This window comes from Salvelinus alpinus, chromosome 12 (genome assembly GCF_045679555.1).
Source record: "Salvelinus alpinus chromosome 12, SLU_Salpinus.1, whole genome shotgun sequence".
Classification (NCBI taxonomy): Eukaryota; Metazoa; Chordata; class Actinopteri; order Salmoniformes; family Salmonidae; genus Salvelinus; species Salvelinus alpinus.
The window spans coordinates 61,388,662-61,416,429 of record NC_092097.1 but is presented as its reverse complement, the minus strand read 5'-3'; the positions used below and the strand labels follow the sequence as shown (position 1 = coordinate 61,416,429).

The 27,768-nt window shown below is 43.1% G+C and overlaps 2 protein-coding genes across 10 annotated transcripts in view; one reads left to right on the top strand and one right to left on the bottom strand.

Annotated features, from left to right (window-relative positions):
* Positions 1-322: 322 nt before the first annotated feature.
* LOC139536462 (coiled-coil domain-containing glutamate-rich protein 1) lies at positions 323-1,791 on the bottom strand. Its single transcript, XM_071337009.1, has one exon. It carries the CDS (start codon positions 1,329-1,331, stop codon positions 633-635), a length of 699 nt encoding a protein of 232 aa, XP_071193110.1. The 5' UTR covers positions 1,332-1,791; the 3' UTR covers positions 323-632.
* Positions 1,792-2,759: 968 nt separating this feature from the next.
* The window catches only part of nisch (nischarin), a 32,112-nt gene continuing 7,103 nt past the window's right edge, over positions 2,760-27,768 (top strand). For 2 of the 9 annotated variants that reach the window (XM_071337001.1, XM_071337003.1), the window contains exons 1-18: positions 2,760-3,767; positions 4,634-4,717; positions 4,908-5,090; positions 5,733-5,781; positions 6,171-6,334; positions 6,488-6,583; positions 7,821-7,916; positions 8,058-8,210; positions 8,369-8,437; positions 8,811-8,996; positions 9,267-9,395; positions 14,288-14,404; positions 16,455-16,575; positions 18,113-18,237; positions 20,097-20,179; positions 21,133-22,710; positions 23,908-24,091; positions 27,428-27,578. In XM_071337001.1, the coding sequence (XP_071193102.1) occupies positions 3,687-3,767; positions 4,634-4,717; positions 4,908-5,090; positions 5,733-5,781; positions 6,171-6,334; positions 6,488-6,583; positions 7,821-7,916; positions 8,058-8,210; positions 8,369-8,437; positions 8,811-8,996; positions 9,267-9,395; positions 14,288-14,404; positions 16,455-16,575; positions 18,113-18,237; positions 20,097-20,179; positions 21,133-22,710; positions 23,908-24,091; positions 27,428-27,578 (3,649 nt within the window). In that variant the 5' untranslated portion in view covers positions 2,760-3,686. Of the gene's footprint in view, positions 3,768-4,633; positions 4,718-4,907; positions 5,091-5,732; positions 5,782-6,170; positions 6,335-6,487; positions 6,584-7,820; positions 7,917-8,057; positions 8,211-8,368; positions 8,438-8,810; positions 8,997-9,266; positions 9,396-14,287; positions 14,405-16,454; positions 16,584-18,112; positions 18,240-20,096; positions 20,180-21,132; positions 22,711-23,907; positions 24,092-27,427; positions 27,579-27,768 lie in introns of those variants that run through there. The other 7 variants (XM_071337002.1, XR_011667313.1, XM_071337004.1 and 4 more) reach the window with 7 other exon arrangements.

The window sequence follows — 27,768 nt, the reverse complement described above, 5'->3', positions numbered from 1 at the left end:
GTTGTTCTATACAGTCTATCGGAATAATCTGTCGTCTACATTTCAATGGCTTCCGCCCACCCACCTCCTTTGTTGCTGCATTTACATTCTAGAACACATCAATCCAGTTTTATTTTATTTAGTGATTAAACAATACTACCATCCTAACAAAATGTTCAGTTCTAACCTAAAATGTAGCCTACTTACAACATACTGACATATATTCTTCTACTGGCAATAAATGTAAGAAATATATTTCAAAATAAATATTATCCTAACGATACCGTTGCTTATTTGACTATACAACAGTGTAATTATCAAAACAAAAGTAGATTGAAACAGATTTTTAATAAGAAGCAGTTATTTATTGTTCAAAGCGTTTTTCAATAATGCAATGACAGCATCAAGCAATGGTGTAGAATAATCCAACGAGCACGGATGTGATTGGTTCGTAGGTCTCACTCCTACCCATTTAACCACTCCCCCAACACAGCATTGTCAATAACACCATAAACAGACAGTATCAGAAAACAATCATATATTGTAACAGTAACCAATATCTGTTGAATTGAGGTATGTTTTCTCTCCTACATCTAATGTAAACATACATTTAATGTAAACAGAAATACATTACATTTAGATACCAGGTTCTTTTACATGTCTATCGGTGGTTCGGTCCCACTGAACGTGTCACAAAAGTCATTGAAGTCTTTCTGCATGAAATCTTCACTCTGCATCACGTCGTTATCTGACGGGAAATACTGCATACTGTTACTCTCCTGCTCCTCTTGGTACAAATCCCCTAAATTGAAGAAGGGGAACTGCTGGCACTTGGCCAGTTGTCGGGGGAAGAACCGTGCTGGCGTTTTTGTGAGATCTGGACTGTCGAGGAGAGCGCCCCTTGCGTTCTCTAGCACGCCTAGATACGAGTCCATATCTGTGAAATCAGTTTCGCAGTCAGACCCACTGTCTGTGCCGATGGAGTCCGAACGCATATGCATCATCTGGTATTTTTCGTGCATCAGGAACTGGTTGGTGTTCCTCGGAGCTCTCATTCCTGGCGCTCTGTTGCCTTTGATGTTGACAGGACGCAGTGACGTCATCATACGAGGTGGTCGGTTCTGTTTGTAGAACTGGCTGGGGTGGTGAGGATGATGATGCCCATGCACCCTTCCTCTCTTCCCCCGATACCCTTGCTGCCTCCTCCCGTTCTTGGACCAACTAAGCTTGCTGTTGTCCCCTCTCCTTGCCTGCTGCCCATCCTTCTGTTGGTCTTTGCAAGCAGGTCGGTCACTGTAGACCCGCCACTGGCACACCATTGCCTTCCCATACATCTCTTGTTCGAAAAGCATCAGAAACGCAGTTTAAGTGCTTCCCTGAGCTTCACATACTCTTTTCCGCTGCTGTCAGCGGCTAGGTAACAAAGAAATTGTAATTTCTCTGTATGGGGTTTCGTATACTTTCGTGGATCACCACACGAAAACCCCTAAAAGTCTACCTTTTTACAATCTTCTTCGTTTTTTTCTTGACCACTGGCTTTAGAGAGTACATAGCCTGGTAGCACGCCTCTGGTACAAGCAGCTTGACCTGCTCGGGGCTACAGCTGCGCTATCTAGCCTGTCACACCCCTTTTCTCTCGTCAAATAGTACAATTTAAAAAAAATACGACTATAGAAGATAGCCAAATAAGTTCCGAGTTTCAGGTGAATTTCTTGCTTATTTTTAATTGATAGCTAACTAGTGACCCTGTTGTTGTTGTGTATATCTTATCCAACTGAAGTGACAGTTGCAAATGGTACTGGAAAGTGGGCTCGAGCGTTTTATATAGAAATGGAACATTCGACTGTTGGCTGGATACGCGGGGGTGTTCCACGTTTCACTATCCAAAACATTAAATACATCTAACAAATAGATATCCAGAAACCTGTGTATTTATGATAATGTATTTATTTTATGTGCAAATAGAAAACAAATATTTCACAACAATCAAAACGACTGGCTAATCTAGCTGGAATTATGAAAACACCAAACCTTTCAGACAGTAATAGACTAGTCCAATTCTTTTTATGACGTTTAGGGTGCATCGTTACATTGGACTTAATCCCGTTGCACACGTACTGCACGAAAAAGTTTGGTGTTGACACCAATATTGCCAGTTTACAGAATAAAGAAACCCTCTCCACTGACTGTTACATTTTCTTCTGTCAAATGGACACTGATACAGTCTTATAGGCTCGTAACTTGCTTAGTTAAAGGTGAAATAAAAAGACAATAAATAATAGCAGAGCAATTGTTCTGAAAACAACAGGCATGCACACCAAAACACAAAAAGTGTCAACACACTAAATGTGAATTGTAGCCTATGTTTCTCAAATATTGTTGTTTACAATACCAATGTCGCTAGTGATACTCATAAAAACATTGACATAAAAACAATATTTGTTCCACTTTTTTATAGAGATATTTTCCCGGACCCGGGATTCAATACCCCTGTAAACTATGGGGCTATGCCATAGAGAATGATACGGAAAGCATCTCTATATAGTTCCTATTATGGTGTCTGTGAGAGCATGGGCAGCGACATTGAGGCAATCTCCATTTTGAAGTAGTCAATTTTCTTCTTCACGATTGGCTGATCCCTCTTAAATGACCCGGTTGGACATGACTCCAACAAGGTCACCAGGAGGGATCAGCCAATGATGTTGGAAGTCCCACCCAGTTGCCCACATTAAAATGGTGGAAGCCCTCAAAGGCGCTGCCCATGCTAAAACAGCCTTTTGGCCACTAGAGGCCTCTATTATTCTCTATGGGCTATATAGCGTACACAAACAAACTGAAAACATACATCATAAGACAAGGCACCCCCCTTGTCACATGCGCGGAATACAACTGGTGTTGACTTTACCGTGAAATGCTTGGTTAATTAAGCCCTTCCCTACAATGCAGTTTAAAAATAAAATAATAAGAAGAGAAGTAAAATAAAAAATACACAAGAATGGAGCTATATACAGGGAGTACCAGTATCAGATCAATGTGGAGCTATATACAGGGTGTACCAATACCAGATCAATGTGCAGAGGTATGAGGTATTTGAGCTAGATATGTACATGAAGGCAGGGTAAAGTGACTAGGCATCGGTATAGATAATAATGAGAGTAAAATAAAGAAACCACATGGACAGACAGCTATTAATCAATTATCTCCGATTAATCAGAGATAATGTAGTGGTGCGCACAGACACATGTCAGCATTGTGTCATGCGGTGTCTATCAACAAGTTAAATTATTATATTAAACCCTTGTCCATTTTGGTGATTACCGTCACTGGTCGAGAGTCTCAACGATCCACAGACAGAGTTATTTTTAGATTCAGATAAACCTATTGCTGGATAAGTAGGTTAATCTATTCTTTATGCAGCATTGGGCTGTCTACTAGATCATCCTCTGATACCAAGACAGTCAGTCAGGTCAAATATTTAGAACTAGGCTATTGGGGAAAGGACAACGCCTCTAGATCTGTTTAGCAAACGGTCACTCGTTTGGCTTTGAATCGTTTTCCGGGATTTAACCAGACCGCAGCTGTCTGTCACAACAAAGATGGAGGAGAAAGCTAGCTAGCTAGCACTGTACATCACCGAGGACCTTAAGCTAAAAACAAAATTGACCAGTTTCTCTACTGATTGTATTTTTGATATCGTGATTTTCAAGATGGATACTGCCGTATTTCCTGAGGATGTCGTTGTAAAAAAGGTTTCCATCGTTGGATCGGAGCTCGTGGAGAATTACACTGTACGTTCATGTAGCTAGCTATTAGCAATCTAGTTAATTAGCGTTAGCAATCTAGTTAGCTAGCGTTAGCAATCTAGTTAGCTAGCTAGTAAGTACGTATAGTTTCCTGTTTTAATGTCACGTAGAAGCAATCATATAACGCAAGCAATCACAGTAACGCAGCTAGCTAAATTAATCCCAAACTTTTATAACTGCATGCGTGCTACAGTTTAAAATCCTGATGCTAATTGACATGTATGTGTACATATGAAAATTAAATGACAAATCGTTTTCAATCGTGACGTCTCTCGAAGGTAGCTAGCTATAGCTACCAAGCTAATTTAGGTTTTATCGTGAAACACAGCAATATTTTCATACAGACAGTCAACTAGCTAACTACTAAATGTTCTTAGTAAGCTGTTAGAAGCTAGCTAGTTAACTGTGCTGTCATGATGGATCCTGAGATGTGCGTAAAATTATTTAGCTATTTCGCTAGGTATCACAAAGCTCACGCTAGCTAGCTACACTGTCAGTCAATCAGGACAACTGACTGTCACTGATACAGTTCTCTCAGTTTACTGTGCTAGTTTCTGGGGGCTATAGTGTGTGTATATGTGTATGTATATATATATTAGTATCGTGGTAAAGAAAGCTCAATCAATTCCTAATGATTCATGCTGTGTTTAACTGATGACAGGTCCCGTTCATTGATATCCACATCACAAGTTAGCTAATAATAGTCGTTATTGTTCTCCTCTCAGTAATTTGTGGGGTAATATTCAATACACAGAGTAAACATAAACCACTGTGATTGACCCTGTGTCTAACATGATCTGAGTTTAATTTTCATGACCATATTCTGTTATTAATATTAATTTATTTTCCAGGTGTACGTCATCGAGGTGACAGTCAGGGATCACAGATGGACCATCAAGCATCGCTACAGTGATTTCCATGATTTGCATGAGAAAGTGAGTGACTTGAAAAATGCGTAATGTTATGAACCATGATGACACATTGTAAAATGTAGATACTATATGACACTGACTGCCATGTAACAGATATGTAATAACTTCCATATTCTGCTAGTTCAGTTTACACAACCGATGCTATTTATTGTGACATTTTATTGTGAGATTCATACAATTATTTTCACCCAAGCTGACAGCTGAGAAGAAGATAGAGAAACATTTACTGCCGCCTAAGAAGATGATCGGTAAAAACTCCAAAAGCCTGGTAGAGAAACGTCAGAAGGAGCTGGAAGTCTACCTACAAACACTGCTTGTCAGATTCCCTACAGCTGCCCCTAAAGTCCTCTCCTACTTTCTGCACTTCCACCAATATGTAAGGACACACCCACACATATGTTGGTCTTGTAAAATGTCAGATTTGTTTTTCACTTGTGTGTGTGCACTTTGGTCCACCGTGCACAGGTCAGGTCAGGCGTGTGTAATCTCATGAGCTATTCATATCTGTAGTGGTGGTTAAATATTATCAAGGGTTGTTTTGAATCTTGTCACAGCAGAACATCAGGCAGGAAATAGCTTAGCTGTTGTCAGAGTTTAATGATCATGTCCTGAATTGATAAAGCAATTTAAGTAGGCTATTTAGTTCTTCAGCTGTTTTGCAGGTCAGTGAGTTAGTGTTCATGTCTTAGTGCTATCCATCATTGATCATCTGTTTTTAACTATCATTATTACAACAACAAAACAACAAATAATTTCAGATCACATGATGACAGGACACGTCTGTCATGGCTATCAAATTGACAAGTACCACAAGTCTTGTGGTAGTAACAAATGAAATCAGCATTTGTTACTACCACAAGTCTTGTGATACTTGTCAATTTGATAGCCATGACAGACGTGACCAGAATGAATGACAATAACATGGACACCTCTCTTCTAGTTTTTCTTCTTCTAGTCTTTCTTCTTCGCTAAGGAATGTCTCATTTTGTAATGTTTGTCTTTTCGTCCGTGTCTTCAGGAAATGAATGGAATCACAGCCGCTCTGGCAGAGGAGCTGTTCCATAAGGGTTTGTTCATTTGTTCATCAGCTACCAACAGACTCATTATGTACAAAATAATAATAATAATAGTACAATTTACACATACAGTAATAGAAAACAACGGAATAAATGTATTATTTTCAGATGTGGCTTTCAGACAAGACCGTTGTACAATAGACACAAGCAGTAGTAACAATGTTGATATTATAATGTGTTTATAATGTGTTGTTGGTCTATTGTTTTGTATTCTACTGACTACACTACCCTGACTGACTGGCTGCACTACCCTGACTGACTGACTGCACTACCCTGACTGACTGGCTGCACTACCCTGACTGACTGGCTGCACTACCCTGACTGACTGGCTGCACTACAAATGTCCGAACAGGAACAATAAAGAATTTGATTGATTGCAGGAGAGCAGTTGCTGGTGGCTGGTGAGGTGTTCACATTGTGTCCCCTCCAACTGTATGCCATCACTCAGCAGCTGAAGCTGGCCAAACCTACCTGCTCTAATGGTGACGCCAAGGCAGACCTGGGACACATTCTGGACTTCACCTGCAGACTCAAATACCTCAAGGTGAACTCTCTCTCTTTCTCTCTCTCGACATCTCTTGTTCTCTCGACATCTCTGAATCTGTAGCTAATATGATTTGATCTATGCACATGCGCCCTTTATTAAAAAAACACTAGGGTTTAGCCATGTCTTGTTTGGTCTCTACTGTTCTCCCAGATCACAGGCACCAGAGGAGAGGTGGGGACCAGTAACATCCAGGAAGACAGCCTCACGTTTGACCTTTCAGTCTTTAAAGCTCTCCTACAGATTGAGGTATGTACTAGCGATAGGTGATAGTCCAAGGGCCAATAGGTTACAGTCCAAGGGCCAATAGGTTACAGTCCAAGGGCCAATAGGTTACAGTCCAAGGGCCAATAGGTTACAGTCCAAGGGCCAATAGGTTACAGTCCAAGGGCCAATAGGTTACAGTCCAAGGGCCAATAGGTTACAGTCCAAGGGCCCGTAGGTGACAGTCCAAGGGCCCGTAGGTGACAGTCCAAGGTTCCATGACCCAGAAAACGAAACTGCAACATTTCAACAACATTATGTAGATAATGTAATGAAAAATAACATAGTTATGCTATTTAGCATCTCGTGTTAAACATGTGCAGTTGTTTTGTCAGTTAATAGAAGACGTTTTGGCAGTTGTATTTAATCTACAGGGCCATTATTACTTTTGCCTGCTAGCCAAGCTAAAGACAGAACAATGTTTGCTAGCTAACACAGCTCTCAAAACATTCAAGGTCCCGACAGATACATAAAGCTCTGTTCAGGCATCTGAGAAAAATTCATTTTGAACGTTTCAACTGCTTCTTAACTCGTATTATTTCAGGATTCCTTCGGTTCGGTACATACGTTGCTTTCTTCGCAATGATTTAAAAATCGTACCTTTTTTTGATTTATAATATTTAATTAATGTGCAACTTTTACAAGTTGTAGATCACACATTCTTCCACTTAATAACATTATCTACAAAATGATGTCAACAATTTGCATTTCCTTTTCCTGGGTCATGAAACAGCATTTCTGAAGCCTTTTTTTTTGGTGGGTGGCCCTTGGACTATAATGGTTAGCCTGATCTCAGATCTGTGCTTCCTATTGTCATTATTAGCAAGACGGTACCAACAGATCTGGGACCAGGCTAGGTAATGTTAAGATAGTACGTTATTAATCCCCAAGAGGAGAAATTTGATTGGACCAGCCAATACATCCGTTACCCTTAAATAGACCATGAGACACAACAAGGACACACAGACACTAAAAGTAGCATATCATCAGCTGATATAGAACTAAATTATTGGTGATAAAAAAATCTTCAGTATGTGGTAAAAAGGATCTGCGGAAATATTCGGTTTTGGACCTGGGTAATACTTATAAACAGTTAATTAATACTTAGTGATGAACATTATTCTAAAGTGTTACCGTTTAGTCATGTTAGCATAGAAAGTCCTATTGATAATTAATCCGTCACTTGTTCTCTGTTTCATTTTTAAAAATCATTTTCTTCCAGATAAGTGAGTGTAACTCGGCCCAGATCATGGGACTGCCTTCTCTGAAACCCTGTCTGGTCACGCTGAGCGTCCACCACACTGCAGCATCCATGATGGTAACACGTCCAACTTTACTCACAGTTGATTAGTGTCTGTGTGTCTGTCCTGTCTGTCTGTCTGTACGTGCTTGTGTGTGTGTGTGTGTGTGTGTGTGGGTGGGTGGTAGGTCAATCTTGATTTCTACCTTTGTTGTGTAGGATGTGCTGGTTCCGGAGGCATGTGAGTCCCCTCAGTGGGTAGCAGAGGGAGCGCTTTCAGACTGTCCCGTCACCACCATCATCCCTACCTGGAAGACTCTCACCACTCTGGACATGAGCCACAACCACATAGGCTGCATAGACAACTCAGTGGTGAGAGACCCTACACTCATATCAATAATAATAATGATTGCCTGTTATTCATGGTTTTTGTGTTATTCATGGAATTCTTCTATACGTCTAAGCTTGGCCATAATACAATTGACTATATGTGTAATTCTGTTAACTTTTTTTCGTCCTATTTTTTTCAGAAATTGATACCAAAAGTAGAATTCTTAGATCTTAGTTCCAATGAGCTCTCTACGGTGGAAAACCTTCAGGTATGTACAGACTAGAGGCGTACATAGAGAATGTAGGCCTCTGGTACAGAGATGTTTACAATAGATATGACGTATTGTCAAAACAACATTCTAAAACAAAAGAGCCCCATATCTTGGTGGTTGTGTGGCTTCATTTAATGTAAATATTTTAATGTTCCCCTAATAAAACATGTAACATGTTATTACTGTGTTTGTTGAAGAGAAAAGTAGTTAATCATGTTACAGGATTAACCTGTCACTCCCAACACTGTATTTGACTTGAGGATGTTTTGGCTAGTTGAGGCCATTTCTAGAGAAAAGTAAAAAGAGCACCCAAGACAATAACAGGACGTCCATTTTGTCTTCATGTTGTTGTTTTCTGCTTGTGTTTCAGCACCTGTACAACCTGATCCACCTGGACCTTTCTTACAACATTCTGACAGTGTTAGAGGGGGCCCACACCAAACTGGGTAACATCAAGACCCTCAACCTGGCAGGCAACCAGCTAGACAGCCTCGCAGGCCTCACTAAACTATACTCTCTGGTCAACCTGGACCTCAGCTCCAACAAGCTAGGACAGGTAGGGTAATCACTCTGCAGCATCCAATCAATCAATCAATCAGGCCTCACTAAACTATGCTCTCTGGTCAACCTGGACCTCAGCTTCAACAAACTGTGGTAGCTAGTATTCTGATTGTTCAAAATTATTTTTTACATCAGCACTTGTCACAAAGTTATTTAACAGTAGCTGGTCTAAAACTGCTTTTACTACAGTGAAGTTACTAGCTACAGTAACATATAACATACATATACAGTTGAGTAAACTGCTGAATTTCCTCTGTCCTCTCAGCTTGAGGAGATCAGGTACATAGGAACGCTGCCCTGCCTGGAGAAGCTGATGCTGTCTAACAACCCCATGTGTATCATCCCTGACTACAGAACCAAGGTGCTGGCTCAGTTCTGGGACCGCGCCTCAGAGGTATGGACACACACACACACACACACACACACACACACACACACACACACACAGAGTGTAAGACAGACTGACTTCTTAGTGGGGGAGGCTACCATGTAGTAGTATTAGTCATAGTAGTAGTATTAGCCATAGTAGTAGTAGTATTAGCCGTAGTAGTATTAGCCGTAGTAGTAGTATTAGCCATAGTAGTATTAGCCGTAGTAGTAGTATTAGCCATAGTAGTATTAGCCGTAGTAGTAGCAAATCAAAGTTTATTTGTCACGTGCGCCGAATACAACAGGTGTAGACCTTACAGTGAAATGCTTACTTACAGGCTCTAACCAATAGTGCAAAAAAGGTATTTGGTGAACAATAGGTAGGTAAAGAAATAAAACAACAGTAAAAAGACAGGCTATATACAGTAGCGAGGCTATAAAAGTAGTGAGGCTACATACAGACACTGGTTAGTCAGGCTGATTGAGGTAGTATGCACATGAATGTATAGTTAAAGTGACTATGCATATATGATAAACAGAGAGTAGCAGCAGCGTAAAAAGAGGGGTTGGGGGGGGCACACAATGCAAATAGTCCGGGTAGCCATTTGATTACCTGTTAAGGAGTCTTATGGCTTGGGGGTAAAAACTGTTGAGAAGCCTTTTGGTCCTAGACTTGGCACTCCGGTACTGCTTGCCATGCGGTAGTAGAGAGAACAGTCTATGACTGGGGTGGCTGGGGTCTTTGACAATTTCTCGGGCCTTCCTCTGATACCGCCTGGTATAGAGGTCCTGGATGGCAGGCAGCTTAGCCCCAGTGATATACTGGGCCGTACACACTACCCTCTGTAGTGCAGTGATGCAACCAGTCAGGATGCTCTCGATGCTGCAGGTTTAGAACCTTTTGAGGATCTCAGGACCCATGCCAAATCTTTTTAGTTTCCTGAGGGGGAATAGGTTTTGTCATGCCCTCTTCACGACCGTCTTGGTGTGTTTGGACCATTCTAGTTTGTTGTTGATGTGGAAACCAAGGAACTTGAAGCTCTCAACCTGCTCCACTACAGCCCAGTCGATGAGAATGGGGGCGTGCTCGGTCCTCCTTTTCCTGTAGTCCACAATCATCTCCTTTGTCTTGGTTACGTTGAGGGATAGGTTGTTATTCTGGCACCACCCGGCCAGGTCTCTGACCTCCTCCCTATAGGCTGTCTCATCGTTGTCCTGGCACCACAGGGCCAGGTCTCTGACCTCCTCCCTATAGGCTGTCTCATCGTTGTCCTGGCACCACCCGGCCAGGTCTCTGACCTCCTCCCTATAGGCTGTCTCATCGTTGTCCTGGCACCACAGGGCCAGGTCTCTGACCTCCTCCCTATAGGCTGTCTCATCATTGTCCTGGCACCACCCGGCCAGGTCTCTGACCTCCTCCCTATAGGCTGTCTCATCGTTGTCCTGGCACCACCCGGCCAGGTCTCTGACCTCCTCCCTATAGGCTGTCTCATCGTTGTCCTGGCACCACCCGGCCAGGTCTCTGACCTCCTCCCTATAGGCTGTCTCATCATTGTCCTGGCACCACAGGGCCAGGTCTCTGACCTCCTCCCTATAGGCTGTCTCATCGTTGTCCTGGCACCACCCGGCCAGGTCTCTGACCTCCTCCCTATAGGCTGTCTCATCGTTGTCCTGGCACCACCCGGCCAGGTCTCTGACCTCCTCCCTATAGGCTGTCTCATCGTTGTCCTGGCACCACCCGGCCAGGTCTCTGACCTCCTCCCTATAGGCTGTCTCATCGTTGTCCTGGCACCACCCGGCCAGGCCTCTGACCTCCTCCCTATAGGCTATCTCGTCGTTGTCGGTGATCAGGCCTAACACTGTTGTGTCATCTGCAAACTAAATGATGGTGTTGGAGTTGTGCCTGGCCATGCAGTCGTGGGTGAACAGGGAGTACAGGAGGGGACTGAGCATGCACCCCTGGGGAGCTCCAGTGTTGAGGATCAGCGTGGCAGATGTGTTGCTACCTACCCTCACCACCTGGGGGGACCCGTCAGGAAGTCAAGGATCCAGTTGCAGAGGGAGGTGTTTAGTCCCAGGATCCTTAGCTTAGTGATGAGCTTTGAGGGTACTATGGTGTTGAACGCTGAGCTGTAGTCAATGAATAGCATTCTCACATAAGTGTTTCTTTTGTCCAGGTGGGAAAGGGCAGTGTGGAGTGCAATAGAGATTGCATCATCTGTGGATCTGTTTGGGCGGTATGCAAATTGGAGTGGGTCTAGGGTTTCTGGGATAATGGTGTTGATGTGAGCCATTACCAGCCTTTCAAAGCACTTCATGGCTACAGACGTGTGCTACGGGTCTATAGTCATTTAGGCATGTTGCCTTTGTGTTCTTGGGCACAGGGACTATGGGGGTCTGCTTGAAACATATTGGTATTACAGACTCAATCAGTATTAGTATTAGCCATAGTAGTATTAGCCATAGTATCAGTAGTAGTATTACCCATAGTAGCAGTAGTAGTATTAGCCATAGTAGCAGTAATATTAGCCATAGTAGCAGTAGTAGTATTAGTAGTAGTATTAGCCGTAGTAGTAGTAGTAGTAGTAGTGGCAGTAGTAGTAGTAGTATTAGCCATAGTAGTAGCATTAGCCATAGTAGCAGGAGTAGTATTAGCCACAGTAGCAGCAGTAGTATTAGCCACAGTAGCAGCAATAGTAGTATTAGCCATAGCAGTAGCAGTAGTAGTATTATCCACAGTAGCAGTAATAGTAGTATTAGCCATAGCAGCAGTAGTAGTATTAGCCATAGCAGCAGTAGTAGTCGTAGCAGCAGTAGTATTAGACATAGTAGTAGTCGTAGCAGCAGTAGTATTAGCCATAGCAGCAGTAGTATTAGCCATAGCAGCAGTAGTATTAGCCATAGCAGCAGTAGTATTAGCCATAGCAGCAGTAGTATTAGCCATAGCAGCAGTAGTATTAGCCGTAGCAGCAGTAGTATTAGCCATAGCAGCAGTAGTAGTCGTAGTATTAGCCATAGCAGCAGTAGTAGTCGTAGCAGCAGTAGTATTAGCCATAGCAGCAGTAGTATTAGCCATAGCAGCAGTAGTAGTCGTAGTATTAGACATAGCAGCAGTAGTAGTATTAGACATAGCATTAGTAGTAGCATCAGTAGTAGTAGTAGCAGCAGTAGTATTAGCCATAGTAGCAGCAGTAGTATTAGCCATAGTAGCAGCAGCAGCAGTAGTATTAATTTTAGCCGTAGTAGGAGCAGCAACAGTAGTAGAAGTAGTATTAGCCATACTAGTAGTAGTATTAGCCATACTAGCAGCAGCAGTATTAGCCATACTAGCAGCAGCAGTATTAGCCATACTAGCAGCAGCAGTAGTAGTATTAGCCATACTAGCAGCAGCAGTATTAGCCATACTAGCAGCAGCAGTATTAGCCATACTAGCAGCAGCAGTAGTAGTATTAGCCATACTAGCAGCAGCAGTAGTAGTATTAGCCATACTAGCAGCAGCAGTAGTAGTATTAGCCATACTAGCAGCAGCAGTAGTAGTATTAGCCATACTAGCAGCAGCAGTAGTAGTAGTATTAGCCATTGATAAGAGAATTATGCTCTCCAGGTACATAACTCAATTTAATTATTTTACTCAGTCTGCAAACCAGAATGTGTAAGATCCTGGTCGAATGAAACAGACGGAGGCCCAGCTAACATAGTCAAAAAGGTTTATTCACGGGAACGTTCTGAAGTCAAGAATACAAAACAATTCATTTCATACTGACTTCCCACGCCCACACATTCACACAACCATACGCACCCACATACACACAACCATACGCACACACATACACACAAACAGATGCACACACTGTCTCACTACCCAGCCGCCAGAGATTATTGACCTTGTCCTTGAGACGTACTCCCCGTTCTCTCCCAAATCTCTAGTGAGGTCGGCACCGAGCTCCGACAGTCTGTGTTTAAAATACCATAAAGACATATTGTCTTTACCCTAATTCTGACTAGGACTACACATTTATTGATTATGATTTTATACATTCTAATCAATTCCATACAATTATATGTTTCAGGGCGGAATATTCTAATCATTCAATTAACAGATAATTCTCACCTATCAGGCATACTAGCAGAAGCAGCAGTAGTAGTAGTGATAGTAGCAGCAACAGCAGTAGTAGTAGTGATAGTAGCAGCAACAGCAGTAGTAGTAGTGATAGTAGCAGCAACAGCAGTAGTAGTAGTGATAGTAGCAGCAACAGCAGTAGTAGTAGTAGTAGTGATAGTAGCAGCAACAGCAGTAGTGATAGTAGCAGCAACAGCAGTAGTGATAGTAGCAGCAACAGCAGTAGTAGTAGTGATAGTAGCAGCAACAGCAGTAGTAGTAGTGATAGTAGCAGCAACAGCAGTAGTAGTAGTGATAGTAGCAGCAACAGCAGTAGTAGTAGTGATAGTAGCAGCAACAGCAGTAGTAGTAGTGATAGTAGCAGCAACAGCAGTAGTAGTAGTAGTGATAGTAGCAGCAACAGCAGTAGTAGTAGTGATAGTAGCAGCAACAGCAGTAGTAGTAGTGATAGTAGCAGCAACAGCAGTAGTAGTAGTGATAGTAGCAGCAACAGCAGTAGTAGTAGTGATAGTAGCAGCAACAGCAGTAGTAGTAGTGATAGTAGCAGCAACAGCAGTAGTAGTAGTGATAGTAGCAGCAACAGCAGTAGTAGTAGTGATAGTAGCAGCAACAGCAGTAGTAGTAGTGATAGTAGCAGCAACAGCAGTAGTAGTAGTAGTGATAGTAGCAGCAACAGCAGTAGTAGTAGTGATAGTAGCAGCAACAGCAGTAGTTGTAGTAGTAGGTTGTAACTGTGGTTGTAACTGTACTATAGTCCCTACCCACTGATTGTTGATGTGGTTGTCCTTGTCTAACAGGTATGCTTGGACAGCACTGCGCCGACAGAGAAAGAGCTGGACACTGTGGAGGTGTTGAAAGCTATTCAGAAAGCCAAAGAATCTAAAGACCGAATGGCCAACAACAACGAAAAGAAGGTAAGGTGCCATAACCAATGGCAGAATAATGATTTGTGGTAAATTTGTCTAATGTTTTGAGCCTGTTGATCTCTGTGAACAGGAGCATCTTACAACTGGTTATTACAGTATTACTGATATCTTTGGGGGGTTATGACATAATTACTGACATCTTTGGGGGGGTTATTACAGTATTACTGATATCTGGGGGGTTATTACAGTATTACTGATATCTTTGGGGGGGGTTATTACACTATTACTGATATCTGGGGGGTTATGACATAATTACTGATATCTTTGGGGGGGTTATTACAGTATTACTGATATCTTTGGGGGTTATGACATAATTACTGACATCTTTGGGGGGGTTATTACAGTATTACTGATATCTGGGGGGTTATTACAGTATTACTGATATCTTTGGGGGGGTTATTACAGTATTACTGATATCTGGGGGGTTATTACACTATTACTGATATCTGGGGGGTTATTACACTATTACTGATATCTTTGGGGGGTTATTACACTATTACTGATATCGGGGGGGGGGGTTATTACACTATTACTGATATCGGGGGGGTTATTACAGTATTACTGATATCGGGGGGGCTATTACAGTATTACTGATATCGGGGGGGCTATTACAGTATTACTGATATCGGGGGGGCTATTACAGTATTACTGATATCGGGGGGGTTATTACAGTATTATTGATATCGGGGGGGTTATTACAGTATTACTGATATCGGGGGGGTTATTACAGTATTACTGATATCGGGGGGGTTATTACAGTATTACTGATATCGGGGGGGTTATTACAGTATTACTGATATCGGGGGGGTTATTACAGTATTACTGATATCGGGGGGGTTATTACAGTATTACTGATATCGGGGGGGTTATTACAGTATTACTGATATCGGGGGGGTTATTACAGTATTACTGATATCGGGGGGGTTATTACAGTATTACTGATATCGGGGGGGTTATTACAGTATTACTGATATCTTTGGGGGGGTTATTACAGTATTACTGATATCTTTGGGGGGGTTATTACAGTATTACTGATATCTTTGGGGGGGTTATTACAGTATTACTGATATCTTTGGGGGGGTTATTACAGTATTACTGATATCTTTGGGGGGGTTATTACAGTATTACTGATATCTTTGGGGGGGTTATTACAGTATTACTGATATCTTTGGGGGGGTTATTACAGTATTACTGATATCTTTGGGGGGGTTATTACAGTATTACTGATATCTTTGGGGGGGTTATTACAGTATTACTGATATCTTTGGGGGGGTTATTACAGTATTACTGATATCTTTGGGGGGGTTATTACAGTATTACTGATATCTTTGGGGGGGTTATTACAGTATTACTGATATCTTTGGGGGGGGTTATTACAGTATTACTGATATCTTTGGGGGGGGGGTTATTACAGTATTACTGATATCTTTGGGGGGGGGTTATTACAGTATTACTGATATCTGGGGGGTTATTACAGTATTACTGATATCTGGGGGGTTATTACAGTATTACTGATATCTTTGGGGGGTTATTACACTATTACTGATATCTTTGGGGGGGTTATTACAGTATTACTGATATCTTTGGGGGGGTTATTACAGTATTACTGATATCTTTGGGGGGGTTATTACAGTATTACTGATATCTTTGGGGGGGTTATTACAGTATTACTGATATCTTTGGGGGGGTTATTACAGTATTATTGATATCTTTGGGGGGGTTATTACAGTATTACTGATATCTGGTGGGTTATTACAGTATTACTGATATCTTTGGGGGGGGTTCTTTCCCCAAAAAAGAAATGCTAATATCCTTTTCCTTGCTAACTTAAAAAAGGTCTATCGAAAATGAACCATTTACTATCGTATTGAATGCAGCTAGCCTGAGTCCCAGATCTGTTTGTGCTGTCTTGCCTGTAACAATAGTATAGGAGTTGGCAAAACAGCACATTGACACCTCTGGTATAGAGGTTGATTATATAGAATATTCCTCTATATTATATGTTGACTAAAGCGAAGCCTGCTGGTGTGTTTGTCAGATCAGTGAGGACTCCAGGCTGTCTGGTGGTGGATCTTCCATCTCCTCCTCTGTCGCTGCCGCCTCCTCCTCCTCTTCCTCTCTCCTCTCCTCAGCCTTAGCCCCAGCCTGCTCCAGCCAAGGTAATCATGTATGTATCAGGCTGCTGGGTGGGGCCTGCTCTGCTCTATACGCTCTAGCTCTCTCAACACTACTCTCTCTCGCTCTGTCTCGCTCTGTCTCGCTCTGTCTCGCTCTGTCTCGCTCTGTCTCGCTCTGTCGCGCTCTGTCTCGCGCTCTGTCTCGCGCTCTGTCTCGCGCTCTGTCTCTCGCTCTGTCTCTCGCTCTGTCTCTCGCTCTCGCTCTCGCTCTCTCTCTCTCGCTCTCTCTCTCGCTCTCTCTCTCAGCAGCGCTATACCAGTCACTGTGTTAACGTCATTTCGCTGAGTCTACCTTTATCACGAGCAGCACTGCAGATAATCACGAGCAGCACTGCAGATAATCACGAGCAGCACTGCAGATATTGCGATGAGCGAGATGCACGACTTCGCTCTCACACAGTCACACATAGTATCTTCGCATGTGCACAGGTTTGGTTCATGCTGTTACAGCGTGGTAGCAACGGGACCAGAACAGTGGAGAAGTTGAGCCTCGTGCTTCAACGCTCTTAAACCGAGTGTACACTACACGATTTTGGCCCCGATTTTTAGCTTTCTCAGACACGTTTTTGAGATCGGAGACAAAAGCCCCATGTCCTACTCAGGGCGCATGGTCGTCACCGACGCTCGTTTAACGTGGGCGGGTCAGTGACGCAATCTTAGGGCTAACGATCTCGTCTATGAGCAGTCCCAGACGTCACCCCCTGAGACACACAGCTCCTACTAATACATCACTAATCCCTCCCCCTGAGACACACAGCTCCTACTAATACATCACTAATCCCTCCCCCTGAGACACACAGCTCCTACTAATACATCACTAATCCCTCCCCCTGAGACACACAGCTCCTACTAATACATCACTAATCCCTCCCCCTGAGACACACAGCTCCTACTAATACATCACTAATCCCTCCCCCTGAGACACACAGCTCCTACTAATACATCACTAATCCCTCCCCCTGAAACACACAGCTCCTACTAATACATCACTAATCCCTCCCCCTGAGACACACAGCTCCTACTAATACATCACTAATCCCTCCCCCTGAGACACACAGCTCCTACTAATACATCACTAATCCCTCCCCCTGAGACACACAGCTCCTACTAATACATCACTAATCCCTCCCCCTGAGACACACAGCTCCTACTAATACATCACTAATCCCTCCCCCTGAGACACACAGCTCCTACTAATACATCACTAATCCCTCCCCCTGAGACACACAGCTCCTACTAATACATCACTAATCCCTCCCCCTGAGACACACAGCTCCTACTAATACATCACTAATCCCTCCCCCTGAGACACACAGCTCCTACTAATACATCACTAATCCCTCCCCCTGAGACACACAGCTCCTACTAATACATCACTAATCCCTCCCCCTGAGACACACAGCTCTTACCACTGTGATATACACAGTGTGCTTTAACCGTGACGTATGCTCACACTAAACACACGTTGAAGCGTAGCAGTATACATTTCAGATGACTATTTACATTTGTTTTGTTCCAGAAGTGATATGTAAAGAAGAAGCCTTTGTTACCCCTACAATATTGACTCCTGTGGATTTTATTGCACTTGATACCCAGCGATGCTATGATGATGTAAACACTCTGCCTTGTGAGGAACAACTACAGGTGAGTCTTTTCATCTGATTACACAAAAAGAAAATGTATTATGACATTTTCACAATTTATTTTGTAATATGGAATCTGCTGCAAGAAAAATAACGTTTAGTTTCTTTGTGAACTTACCGTTACATTTTTTTATAATAGTGATTCTTGAAAAATAAAATAGTATTCGTTACATATTGTATGTAAAATTGTCCAAAAAAACAACCTGAACTCAGGGGTAGATGTAACATAGTAAACGAAAATCTGGAGTACTGAAATTAGTACAAATGTTACATTTGGTATGTGTACATTTGTGCATGTCCATTATCCATTTGGTATGATATGTTACCAATTGCAATTCGTATGATGTAACAAATGATAATTCGTATGATATGTTACCAATTGCAATTCGTATGATGTAACAAATGATAATTCGTATGATATGTTACCAATTGCAATTCGTATGATGTAACAAATGATAATTCGTATGATATGTTACCAATTGCAATTCGTATGATGTAACAAATGATAATTCGTATGATATGTTACGAATTTGCAATACGTATATTTTACAAGGAATTAAGGTTAACGTTATGGGAAGGGTTAGCTAACATGCTAAGTAGTTGGAAAGTAGCTAAAAATTAGTAAGTAGTTGCAAAGTTACTAAAATGCTAAAGTTGTCCATGATGAGATTCATAACACGCAACCTTAGGGTTGCTTGGCGTTTGCGTTATACGCCTACCCATCCACCCCGACCATACACCCTCCTTTCGTTTTTGCCTTAAGTAAACTTCGGCCCACAATTAAAAGTTGTGGAACTTTTACAGTTCTTGCTTTTAATGCTCATTTTAACCACCAGAGGCCACCATTAAACACATTTACAAAATGTATTGATCTGTGCTTTTGAAGCCGAGCATGCAATTGTGAATGCACTTTATGATTCAAATGTAATTATATATTTCATTGTAGGCCTATAGGAAGGAGATCAGTCAAGCCGAGTCCCAATATGGGCAGAATATTGTATAAAATATTTGGATGGTTAAAGGCCAGCATTTGGTCGAATATCAGATTTTGGGAATTGTTCAAGTTTAAAATCGGAAAGTATTCAGACCCCTTCCCCTTTTCCACATTTTGTTACGTTACAGCCTTATTCTAAAATGGATCAAAAAAATATATAAAATCCTCATCAATCTACATACAATACCCCATAATGACAAACTGAAAGCAAGTTTTTAGAAATTTTGCTAATTTATACAAAATCTAAAAACTGAAATACCTTATTTACATAAGTATTCAGACCCTTTGCTATGAGACTTCAAATTGAGCTCAGGTGCATCCTGTTTCTATTGACCATCCTTGAGATGTTTCTACAACTTGATTGGCGTCCACCTGTGGTTAGTGCTGTTGCGGTGAACGTATTACCCCCACACCGGCAGTCACGAGTCATAAAGCCAGTCAAATGCCACATGACTGTTTAGTCACAGTAATTAGGCCTCTCCAAGCTCTGATGCTGCTGCTGATCATTAGTAGCCTACCAAACTTGCTACCTGCCTGGTACTCAGCACTCTATTGTCCCTCTAATCATTCTGACATCAATGCAAATGTATCGAAAATCTAATCAAACACTTCATGAGAGCCCATGAGCTCATGTTGCAAAACATTTCTATAGGCTATGCAATTGCGGGGGGAAAACAGAGTGATGGCCTCTAATAAAAAGAGGAGGATCCCATCAGCTTTCTATAGACTTGGCCTACTATATTTATTTCTCAACTTTCCTAATATTAAACACTTGACCCAGACACTCTTCACGATATTAAATTGTCTTTGTGGGTTTCATGTTCAGTGGAGCAACATCTTAAATATTATGATTGTTATTGTTCCAGGTTACCAGCCACCAGCCTGATGATGATTCTAGTTCTTTTGAACGCTCCAGTACCCAACAGAACCAGATCCATGGGAACAGTAGGTACGTTGTGAAGCACGCAGCTTGTAAACATAATTTACACTTTTGACACGGAAATAAACCATTTCATTCGTTCACCCACCCACCCATTCATTCATTTATTTATTCATTCATTCAAGATGTGTTGTTTCTGTACTGTTTGTCTCCATGTCTTCACTAATGTGACATGTAGTTAAAATGGAGGCCGTTGACATGTAGTTAAAATGGAGGCCGGTTGACATGTAGTTAAAATGGAGGGCGGGTGACATGTAGTTAAAATGGAGGCGGGTGACATGTAGTTAAAATGGAGGGCGGGTGACATGTAGTTAAAATGGAGGCCGGTTGACATGTAGTTAAAATGGAGGGCGGGTGACATGTAGTTAAAATGGAGGGCGGGTGACATGTAGTTAAAATGGAGGCCGGGTGACATGTAGTTAAAATGGAGGGCGGGTGACATGTAGTTAAAATGGAGGCCGGGTGACATGTAGTTAAAATGGAGGCCGGGTGACATGTAGTTAAAATGGAGGCCGGGTGACATGTAGTTAAAATGGAGGCCGGGTGACATGTAGTTAAAATGGAGGCCGGGTGACATGTAGTTAAAATGGAGGCCGGGTGACATGTAGTTAAAATGGAGGCCGGGTGACATGTAGTTAAAATGGAGGCCAGTTTTATACACTAACCTGTCAGAAGGAGGCGCTAGATCCCTCCAGAAATATCGGTAGACAGTTGAGGAACGTCAACCCTGTGACATGGGGTATCCACCACAGTCATATTACTGTGTCAGTGCTGTTTTTAGTGGAAATTAATCACTTTACATTTTTTTAAATTTATACACAGCATTCCAGTCTAAACCATATATATTCCCCTCTTTTACTTTCTGCTGCTATTGTTGTTCTACTACTGTTTTATCATGAGTTATTGTGGATGATGATGATGATGATGATGATCTAACCAGGTGTGTGTTTCCTGTGTCCCAGCTGCTGCTGCTGCTGTGTGGAGGACAGAGAGGAGAGATACACGTGGAGCAGCACTAACCTGAGGACTCCTGTGCTCCCCCTCCACCTCCCCTCCTCCACCTCCTCCTGTCCGTCCTTCACCTCCCTGCTGTCTGCCCGCATCACCAGAGCCCTGGCAGAGGAGGACGGGAGGCCCAGCAGACTCAGAGATCTTCCCAGCCAGGAAGAGACTGATCTGGGCAGCCCCAGCCCCAGTCCCAGCCCTTCCTCTGGAGATGGATACTTTGAGATGGGTCTGGGGGAGGGAAAGGAGAGGGAGGGAGAGGAGGGGTCCCTGACTGACCAGGTAGAGGGAGAGAACCAGGCCCCAGAGACAGAGGTGTTACGTGTGATTAAAGTCATGTGGTGCCACTGCATCAGGGTTGATGATGTGGTGGAGCAGAGGTCGGTGTGCGTGGTGCTAACAAACAGTCTACTGGGGCTGTTCCACTGTCCTAGTCACCCCGCCACAGCCCCAACCCATCAACCCCAGAGCCAACCTCACGACCTTGGCTCAGTCACAGTCCAGACCCAGTGCCTAACCCTACAGACCCTAGTAGATAACCTGGAGCCAGACTTTGTCCTTCCCTACGACCAGCTAGACTCTCTCCTCTTCTACATCCCAGACACTTGCCTTTCCCTGAGGGTGAGGTCCTCTGACGTCCGCTGGTACCTCTTCTCAGACCCCCAGGGTTTAAAGGAGACCCACTCCCTGCTCTGCTCCCTGGCCCAGCTCCCCTCCTCCCTGTCAGGAGGACCCTCCACCCCGCAGCAGCTCCTCCACCTGCTCTTCACCTCCTGGGAGTTTGAAGAGAACCAGGGCTGTGTGAAAGGAGGTTATGCAGCACATCTAGTGGAGACTGCCATGTTGGCGTCCCAGACCAGCCAGCAGACAACCACCTCAACAAACCCAACTCTCACTCCTATGAAGACCTCTACTAACCCCAACACCTTCAACCTCCAAACTCTAACCAATCCCCTTCTCTCTGACATCCTATCCCACGTAGTTCCAGGAAGGGACAGAGACTTCTCCTGCTGTGTCCCCTGTGTCCTGTTCTTGACCCAGCGGCATCTCTGTGTGCTGAAGGTGGACTTCAAAGCTCTGGCCCGGGGAACCACCAGAGATGAACAACCGCCAGACAACCACAACCAGAGGCTCCGCTCCTGCTCCAGGCTCACCCGCATCCCCCTGGCCTCCGTGCTGCGCCACCCCAGGCCGAGTGCCCTGTATGGTGCTGGGTCTAGGTCGGGGTCTATCCCTGCCTACTCTCCCAGCTGCCCCCTGCCCTGGCACCATCGCTCCCCTAGAGACAGTCGCGTCATGGAGCTCTTAGTGGGACAGGAGAGGGTCACGGCGGTGTTCCCCTTGCCTCACGACAGGCTCCGCTTCCAGAGACAGTTCACCCTGCTGCGCTCCAGCCTCAGGGACATCAAGACTGTGGCTTTCCTGCAGGGTGGGAACGAACATAGCCACAGTGACGGGGACAGTTCCAGGACGATAAACATATACACGTCCACTCCCAATGAGACCAAGAGCACAGACAGGCTGCAGGTTAACAGGTAGATACGCATGGACACATTACTGAAGGACACACTGTCTCATTACTGAAGGACAGGCTGTCTCATTACTGAAGGACAGGCTGTCCCATTACTGAAGGACAGACTGTCCCATTACTGAAGAACACGCTGTCCCATTACTGAAGGACACGCTGTCCCATTACTGAAGGACACGCTGTCCCATTACTGAAGGACAGACTGTCTCATTACTGAAGGACAGACTGTCTCATTACTGAAGGACAGACTGTCTCATTACTGAAGGACAGACTGTCTCATTACTGAAGGACAGACTGTCTCATTACTGAAGGACAGACTGTCTCATTACTGAAGGACAGACTGTCTCATTACTGAAGGACAGACTGTCTCATTACTGAAGGACAGACTGTCTCATTACTGAAGGACAGACTGTCTCATTGCTGAAGGACAGACTGTCTCATTGCTGAAGGACAGACTGTCTCATTGCTGAAGGACAGACTGTCTCATTACTGAAGGACAGACTGTCTCATTACTGAAGGACAGACTGTCTCATTACTGAAGGACAGACTGTCTCATTACTGAAGGACAGGCTGTCTCATTACTGAAGGACACGCTGTCTCATTACTGAAGGACAGACTGTCTCATTACTGAAGGACAGACTGTCTCATTACTGAAGGACAGACTGTCTCATTACTGAAGGACACGCGGTCTCATTACTGAAGGACAGGCTGTCTCATTACTGAAGGACAGACTGTCTCATTACTGAAGGACAGACTGTCTCATTACTGAAGGACAGGCTGTCTCATTACTGAAGGACAGGCTGTCTCATTACTGAAGGACAGGCTGTCCCATTACTGAAGGACAGACTGTCCCATTACTGAAGAACACGCTGTCCCATTACTGAAGGACACGCTGTCCCATTACTGAAGGACACGCTGTCTCATTACTGAAGGACACGCTGTCCCATTACTGAAGGACAGACTGTCCCATTACTGAAGGACAGACTGTCTCATTACTGAAGGACAGGCTGTCCGAGTTACTGAAGGACAGACTGTCCGAGTTACTGAAGGACAGACTGTCCGATTTTTTTGTAAAATAGAAATGTAGCTAAATTGAAATGTTTAGTGAATATTTTAAATGTATTCTATAGCTAACAGTTAGCTATCAAAATCGAGGTTATTCCATTTTTCATGACATATTGTTTCTCTCTCTCTCTCCATCTAGCCCTCGAGGTGCTCAGCGTCCTCGGCCATCCCTGTCCCTGTCCTACCCAACAGACATCCTGGTGGAGAAGCTGACCGGAGACAACCAGGTCCCATCCCACCTGTCCCTGTCCCCAGCCCTGTCCCTCGTCTCTGGGCTTCGGGGACACCAGCTGCTGGGGTTCTTCCACACAAACATTGCAGAGGTAGAGAGACACACACACACACACACACACACACACACACACACAGACACAGATGTATGCACGCAACACACACGCAGGCGCAAAAATTGGTCGCCGGAGAATGTGACTGGTAAGATTTAAATTGACCAGACGTTTTAGATATGTACCGAACCCATATGCATTTGGTGCATAACCCATAACGGCGTCCACCCACGGTGCTCAGAATGACACAAATCACATTTAGATTAGCTATGGTAATTCATATTAACAGAAAAGGATTTAGCCTGTAAAGCTCTTATACCAACATGACATGTTTTATTGAAAAGCAAAACATTGTCCGTTGTCTTCATCTCTACTACAAATAATCAATTTGGCTACATTCAGGCTAGAAGAACAAGTCTCCCTACACAGTAATAACTTCAAAATATAGTATTTTAATTGTCTAATTTGTAAACGACCTCTCCTATTGGCTATTTGAATGAGCTGTGCACGAAAGAGGTGTGTCTATGTGTGCCGAAGAGCGCATCTGTAGCGCGCGACCGTTAACGAGCCTCGCTGACTGTGTGATGGGTCGTAATATCATCAACTCGGCTGTCCTCAGATCTGGATATTTATTAAAGGGCAATTCTGTCACTTTCCAACCTCATCTCCAGCACCAAACCAGTGTCTGCATACAGCGCATTCGGACAGTAATTTAGACCCCTTGACTTTTTCCACATTTTGTTACGTTACAGCCTTATTCTAAAATGGATTAAATTAAAACATTTTCTTCATCAATCTATACACAATACCCAATAATGACGAAGCGAAAACGTTTTATTTTTTGCAAATGTATAAAAAATAACAAACAGAAATACCTTATTTACATAAGTATTCAGACCCTTTGCTATGAGACTCGAAATTGAGCTCAGGTGCATCCAGTTTCCATTGATCATCCTTGAGATGTTTCTACAACTTGATTGGAGTCCACCTGTGGTAAATTCAATTGATTGGACATGATTTGGAAAGGCACAAACCTGTCTATATAGGGTCCCACAGTTGACAGTGCATGTCAGAGCAAAAACCAAGCCATGAGGTTGAAGGAATTGTCCGTAGAGCTCCGAGACAGGATTGTGTCGAGGCACAGATCTGGGGAAGGGTACCAAAAAATGTCTGCAGCATTGAAGGTCCCCAAGAACACATTGGCTTCCATCATTCTAAATATGTGAATGATGGAAGATGTTTGGAACCACCAAGACTTCCTAGAGCTGGCCGCCCGGCCAAACTGAGCAATCGAGGGAGAAGGGCCTTGGTCAGAGAGGTGACCAAGAACCCGATGATCACTCTGACAGAGCTCCAGAGTTCCTCTGTGGAGATGAGAGAACCTTCCAGAAGGACAATTGTCTCTGCAGCACTCCACTAATAAGGCATTGGTGGAGTGCTGCAGTTCAATCTAATGAAACCAAGATTGAACTCTTTGGCCTGAATGCCAAGTATCACATCTGGAGGAAACCTGGCACCATCTCTACGGTGAAGCATGGTGGTGGCAGCATCATGCTGTGGGGATGTTTTTCAGCTGCAGGGACTGGAAGACTAGTCAGGATCGAGGGAAAGATAAACAGAGCAAAGTACAGATATATCCTTCATGAAAACCTGCTCAGAACCTCAGACTGGGGCGAAGGTTCACCTTCCAACAGGACAATGACACAAAGCACACAGCCAAGACAACGCAGGAGTGGCTTCTAGACAAGTCTCTGAATGTCCTTGAGTGGCCCAACCAGAGCCCGGACTTGAACCCGATCGAACATCTCTGGAGAGACCTGATAATAGCTGTGCAGCGACGCTCCCCATCCAACCTGACAGAGCTTGAGAGGAATACATATACAGGCGTGCCAAGCTTGTAGCATCGTACCCAAGAAGACTTGAGGCTGTAATCGCTGCCAAAGGTGCTTCAAGAAAGTACTGAGTAAAGAGTCTGAATATTTTTTAAACATTTTTAATACATTTGAAAAAAAATCTAAACTGTTTTTGCTTTGTCATTATGGGGTATTGTGATGTCATTATGGGGGTATTGTGATGTCATTATGGGTATTGTGTGTAGATTGATGATGAGAATAAAAAAAAAATGCATCCATTTTAGAATAAGTCTGTAACGTAACAAAATGTGGAGAAAGTTGAGGGGTCTGAATACTTTCCGAATGTACTGTATGTGAAAACAGTTTCTATGATCTGGTTAAAAAGAGAAGAAATGTCCTAAAAATGCTTCTCTGTGACATCACAGGGTACGATTTGAAGTAAAAAAAAACAAAAACATTGACGTTCAAAACCTGCAACGAGTTTCTAGCCCAAAGGAGGACGTTTTCTTGCTCCCCACTTCTCTGCGAATTTCATAGTGTTTTAAAATCACAGTTTTTAAAATGTTTTACCTTTTTGATGATGTCATCTGGTAGAACTTTAATGGGTTTTTCTTTCTTCTTTTCTACAAAACTATTATCACATATGTTGACACAGGTATTGTGCTGGAGATCATGAACATGAGGTTAAAAAATGGTGGAGTTGCCCTTTTAAATGATTCACATTTGTGCCTCATCCTCTCCTATTAGGCTACTATATGCATTGGAGGTCGGTTGTACGTTGGTAGAATACTATGACAGGGGACTAGGTCAACTCTATGCATGGTTTCTTTCATAAGCTTTTCTCAGCTGTAAGTTTATTTTTTATTTTTTTGAGTTCTCATTTGATTTTTCTACCTTGGTATTGTTTGCACAATTTCACTTCTTGTGACCTGAAATATTTGTCATTCAAAATAAAGCTGTGATTTGAGAACAGCCAAGCCATACACTGTGACTTTTCATAATTATTTTATTCCCCTTTTTTTAAAAGCTGCAACTTTAGGACATCAAACATGTTATAATATTTTGGATAACTAATTTGAATCCTTTTATGATATTTCAATTAGGATTAGTCTAGGCTTTTGTCCATTATTGGTTTGCAGTGGTAAGGAGGGATTTTTCCTTTTTCTGTGTGAGAATAGAAACACGCCTGTCCAATCAGAGGATGTAGGAAGTATATGTTCCTTTGAAGATGGAACGCATCGGCTGGTATTTACATCAATTAATAAAAAACATTATTTTGCCATGTGACTTTTTTTTCTATTTTCTCCCGGACAATTTGGCAGGCAACAATTTTTTTATTTATTATCAGCTTTTCATATCAAATTTTTTTTTGCAGCTAAAAAACGTTAATTTGAAGCTAACTGAAACCTTGACACACACATTCATCAATGACTTCTTACCGCCTGTGATGTTTAAAGGGGATGGTTTGTTTCTGTGATATCTGAGATGTTTAAAGGGGATGGCGTGTGTGTGTGTTGACCAGGAAGAGAAGGAGGAGCTGCATCACATCCTGTGGTCATCGGTGGTTTTTTATAAGTCACCTGACGTCGAGGCCACTTCCTGTATCATGCTCTCTACTAAAGCCCTCTACTTCCTGCTGGATGACTCCGCCTCCACGCTCAACGACCAATCACGTAAGATACACACACACACACCGCACGGCAGCTACTCAGTGGCGTAAGAAAAAAATCAATCACAAGATCTAGTTGAAAAGAGCTGCATGAGTTTGAGAGAGTGTCAGTCAGAGTGAGTATGTTTACATGCACACCAGTAACTCCAAATATAACTGATTGTGCCAGTAGCCAGAGTGGCATTAGTCATTAT

Excerpts from the sequence above, each read along its gene's own strand:
- LOC139536462 (XM_071337009.1), bottom strand. The coding sequence starts at position 1,331 with ATGCTTTTCGAACAAGAGATGTATGGGAAGGCAATGGTGTGCCAGTGG.